The sequence below is a fragment of the Penaeus vannamei genome, unplaced genomic scaffold (genome assembly GCF_042767895.1).
Source record: "Penaeus vannamei isolate JL-2024 unplaced genomic scaffold, ASM4276789v1 unanchor904, whole genome shotgun sequence".
Taxonomy (NCBI): domain Eukaryota; kingdom Metazoa; phylum Arthropoda; class Malacostraca; order Decapoda; family Penaeidae; genus Penaeus; species Penaeus vannamei.
The window spans coordinates 10,001-15,000 of record NW_027213908.1 but is presented as its reverse complement, the minus strand read 5'-3'; the positions used below and the strand labels follow the sequence as shown (position 1 = coordinate 15,000).

The 5,000-nt window shown below is 36.1% G+C and overlaps 1 protein-coding gene across 11 annotated transcripts in view; it reads right to left on the bottom strand.

The window, feature by feature from the left end:
- Positions 1 to 5,000, bottom strand: part of LOC113826515 (TGF-beta-activated kinase 1 and MAP3K7-binding protein 2-like) — a 24,762-nt gene that overhangs the window by 16,307 nt on the left and 3,455 nt on the right. For 10 of the 11 annotated variants that reach the window (XM_070119924.1, XM_070119922.1, XM_070119923.1 and 7 more), the window contains 4 exons: positions 3,171 to 4,668; positions 2,175 to 2,335; positions 1,483 to 1,561; positions 563 to 646 (listed from right to left, as the gene is read on the bottom strand). In XM_070119924.1, the coding sequence (XP_069976025.1) occupies positions 563 to 646; positions 1,483 to 1,561; positions 2,175 to 2,335; positions 3,171 to 4,668 (1,822 nt within the window). The remainder of the gene's footprint in view (positions 1 to 562; positions 647 to 1,482; positions 1,562 to 2,174; positions 2,336 to 3,170; positions 4,669 to 5,000) is intronic. The other variant, XM_070119931.1, reaches the window with a different exon arrangement.

Here is a 5,000-nt window from a genome sequence, read left to right as displayed (position 1 = left end):
AATATAAATGTCATGACTAGTGACATTAAAACATTTCTTTTTAAATACAACTGTTGCTTATGAATTTAAAATGAATTACAACCATTCAAAAATACATTTTGATCAAACTAAGGTCAATTCAAGAATCAAGTTCACTTATCAATCCAACATAATTTTTAGGTGGGATATTACCTAAACACTATCAGTATGATGACCTAACTAGCAAAAGAATACATACCTATATTAAACATAATTTAACTATCACATACTCCGTCAGTTTGGTGTCACTTCCACGGCCATACAACACCTGCTACTATAACAATAGATCCCTTTTACACCGGGAATCCTTCATAGCCTACCTACAACAAGCCCCGCAATACACAAAACATCTCGCTACAGGGTCTTATCCTACCGATATCTTCCATGAATTGCTTACTGTCCCAATCCTCCACAATGATCTCCATGTTAACATCCTCATTTAGCATCTGCTGCCTCCTAGCTTCCTCCTCTCTCTCTTTCTTGGGGTCTGTCAGTCGTGAAGCCAAAATGTCTCGAAATATCTTGACGGCACGGGAATACTTACTGGTAAGCTGGGGAATGAGTGGGGCTTCGTTGAAGGGTAGATTTGAGGGTACGTGTAAGGGGTATTCTGGTTCCAATTCAGGTGCTGAAATGAATCAGATACATATATGAGATTCATTTCCCAGAGAAATCAATTTATTGCATATATATATATATATATATATATATATATATATATATATATATATATATATATATATATATATATATATATATATATATATATATATATATATATATATATATATACATATATATATATATTATATATATATATTCATATTTACATACATATATATATATATATATATATATATATATATATGTATATATAATACAATATATAATATATAATATATAATATATAATATATAATATATAATATATAATATATAATATATAATATATAATATATAATATATAATATATAATATATAATATATAATATATAATATATAATATATAATATATAATATATAATATATAATATATAATATATAATATATAATATATAATATATAATATATAATATATAATATATAATATATTATATATTATATATTATATATTATATATTATATATTATATATTATATATTATATAATAATATATAATATAATAATATATAATATATAATATATAATATATAATGCATAATGCATAATGCATAATGCATAATGCATAATGCATAATGCATAATGCATAATATATAATATATAATATATAACATATAACATATAACATATAACATATAATATATAATATATAACATATAACATATAACATATAACATATAACATATAACATATAACATATAACATATAACATATAATATATAATATACCATCTAACCATCTATACCATTTAACTGTATTCGAGGCAAAATATAATAGCCTATCAACTTCATGCCTTACTGCTTACCTAATCGTAAAATTTTATTTTCCATTTCATAACATTCAGACTGTAATCTCTGATTTTCTTGCTGTACATCCTCTATCATCTGGAAAGGAATAAGACAACAATAGAATTCCAGAACATGTAAAATGCATATGTAATTCAATAAATCTATGAACATGAGAGTAATAAAGATATTTGCAAGGCTCCCTAATGAGGATTTCTGGCATCCAGGTTCTCTTTGTTTCAGCAAAGAAAAAAGGTACAAATACATATCATGAAAAGATAAATGATATGGTTGAATTATTTCAGCCAAAATTTTGTTGCGAATTTTGGTAGTAATTTATCTTTCAATGCGGACCCATGGCACCATTCTTTCCAAACAGTGATCCATCCATTCCACAAACCAATTTATTTAATAATAAATAATTTTTCTAAAGGACCATGAAATGCATTGCTACAAAAGGATAATCTTTATATTCAAACAAATCACTCTATCTGATAACAACATAAAAGGAAAGGATAAGAAATTTTCTGAATCCCTTAAACTAAAAAAAAGCTGAAAGCACATTACATTATTATGTACTAATTCAGTCAGTACAATTTGTCATATGAAGGCCATTAATAAATGATATGTCTCACCATTAAACAAATAAAAAAAAATCAATCAAATCACAATGCATAAAAATTCAATGGGAACCAAAGCCGAAGGATCTTACCTTCGTGTTTCTGTCTGCATTCTGCTTCCGTTGTCGTTCGCGCCATTCCAATTCCCGCCTCATCATATCTACCTCCTTTTGTAATTTACCCTTCTCTTCTATTTGTTTCGCCAGCTCTGCATTCAACTTTTCTTTCCGTAAATTCTGTTCCTGCACTAGCGCTGTCAAGGGTGTTGCAAAATAAATATTATAGAACGTTGAATGGGGAAAGCATTTTGATAAAAGATGTGTGGAATTAAAATCACACCTTTCATAGTACAGTTTATTTTAAGCAAGAGACCTTTATCCATAAAAATGTGTATTCATTATATAACTACAGCTAAACTGTTCCTATTTCATCAGTCTCTGATTACTGTATTCCTGTGGTGTCTAAAAACATACAATATCAAGCTTTACTTATCCATCTACACAGAGTGTAGTATTTCCTCAATCTAAGCAAGGTATTAAATCTACATTATTCTTAAATGTTCCATATTGTGAGAACAAAACAAAAATAAAAAAAAACATGAAGAAGGAAAAAGGGGTATGGTATATAATGTTCCCTTGAAGACTTATTTTCTCTAAATCCATGAACATCATGCAGAGACCAAATCATCTGCAGGCACTCAACAAGAGATTAAAGAAACATCTGAACAAGTAAAAGCCACATCAGGTAATGAGCCAAAAAAAGGAAAAAATATATATATTAATAGAAAACCAATAAAAATTCCCAACACAGCCAAACACAATATTACTCATATCTTTGTTATTGAACATCTAACAGCCAGCTAACCATACTACTTTACACACGTGGGGGAAAAATTGGTATAAAATCAGTTAGTAGCCACATTAACTAACATTAGAGGGTTTTCACTCTAAGGGCAACCCATCAACACAGTTGGGAGAATCAGCCCCCACAGTACAGTGGACAGGTGGTGGGGCTGTGTGAGTGTGGAGTCAGGCAGCACATCAATGGGAGAGAGAGGGGACACACAGCACCAGGACATGCTGTTATACCTTGTGTGTAGGCCATGTCTGGCCTGGCAGGTGGCACTGCCCAGACAGGCTCTCCTTCTGAGTAACCCAGTGGGGCATCAGTACTAGGGGGGTAGTGGAGGGGGTGCAAGGACACAGGAGGCCCCACACACTCTGGTAGGGACGCCTTGCGTGGTCTGGACTCTGCTGGAGGAGGGTCAGACATGTACCATGTCTGTGGGCGCCGCGTCTGGCCTTGTACCCCCTCCTGCCCCACTATATCTTCAGTTGTGGGGAATGCTGCCCCAGTGGGAGTGGAACCACCATTTGCACCTGAGCTGTACTGGATGTGGAACGCTGTGTTGGCCTGGGAATTTTTATTGTCAAGGTTTGTACGCATAGCGGAGATAGTGCCACCAGTGGGACCTATGGATATCTGAAGGGAAGAGCGTGAACCATGGCGGTGATCAAGAGAAGAAGTGGAGTAAGTTAAAGAAGAACCGCTACTGCGGATTTGAATAGGTGGTTGAGGATCAGTGGACGGCTGTCTTAGCTGAAGGTTTACAGAAGTGTAAGACCGACCACAAACTGACACTGTGCCATCACTTGAAGGAGGCCCAGGAATATGGTGAGCGCCATGTGGAAGTACAGGGGTTAAATATATAGATGAGACATGTCTCGGACCTGGGGGGGGTCGACTGACACTGCTGCTGTTGCTGCTGCTGGGGTCTACGCAGTTGCTTGTGGTGGTGGTGATCGTCGTTGTGGTTGTTGTAATGGGGGTAGAAAGTGAGTCAATGGTATTGTTGAGTGGGGGAGTTGGGGAATGATGTGCACTATCATTTAGTCTTTCAAAATGTTGTTCAAGATTATGTACATTATAAAAGAGTCCTCTTCTCCCATCGAACTGGGTTTCTGCACTTCTGCGTCGCTCTGGCAGGACTGGGTGATTTTCATATGCACTGAATGGATCATATGAATTAGGCACAACTGGCGCAGAGTTAGGTAAAACAGGTGTGCTGGAACGTGACTTGGATGCTTCACGAGAGGAGTACGGGGTGTCTGGCCCACTGCCACTTCCACCTCCTACCAGGTGTCTTGAAGGCGGACCAGCTGCCCCTCGGAAACCATTAGAGACAGAGGGATGCCACCCATAGCCAGCTGGACTATTGACTGGCGGCTGGAAAAAAACAGGGCTGGTTGCAATGGTAGTTGTATTGGGCGAGGTGTAGACTGGGCCTGGTCCTGCTACCATTCCTGGTCCATAGCTGTACAGCAGGTAGCCACTGGTCTGTAGGGGACCAAACACATGGTGGGTGGCATTCGTGTGGGGTAACAGTGGAGTGACAGCTGTGCTGCTGGTGATGACAGGTGTTGTAGGTGTTGATGGGATGCCTGTCCGGATGGGAGAGGTGACTCTGGAGGCCGAAGGTGAGGAGAGGGAACTGCCAGGGCGTCCCCATGGGCCATAGTATCCACCATGGTGGATGTGCGTCTTCTGCGACAATTCTTCCTCACAACGCTCGCGATCCAAACCATACTGCAACCAAAGAATAACATGGGCTTGTTAAATTTTTCAATAAATTAGAGATGAAGTTAATACAATAATAGTTCAAGCTGAATGTATAGGTCATATCAGTCAATGTAAAAACATCAGGAAAACATATAATGTAAGTGTTAATCAACCAGAAATACTATGTTAGAAATGATATTGGTAGATATGCTATATCTTTGGGGTAAAATATTAATCATATTATTGCTATTGGTCTGGCCCACTCAGTAATGCCAATTGCAAGGACATTGTTAAAAAGATAATCAGATATCAAAAATGTAAAAACGTAATTCTGAGTTGTGACTTTAAGAGCAAAAAAA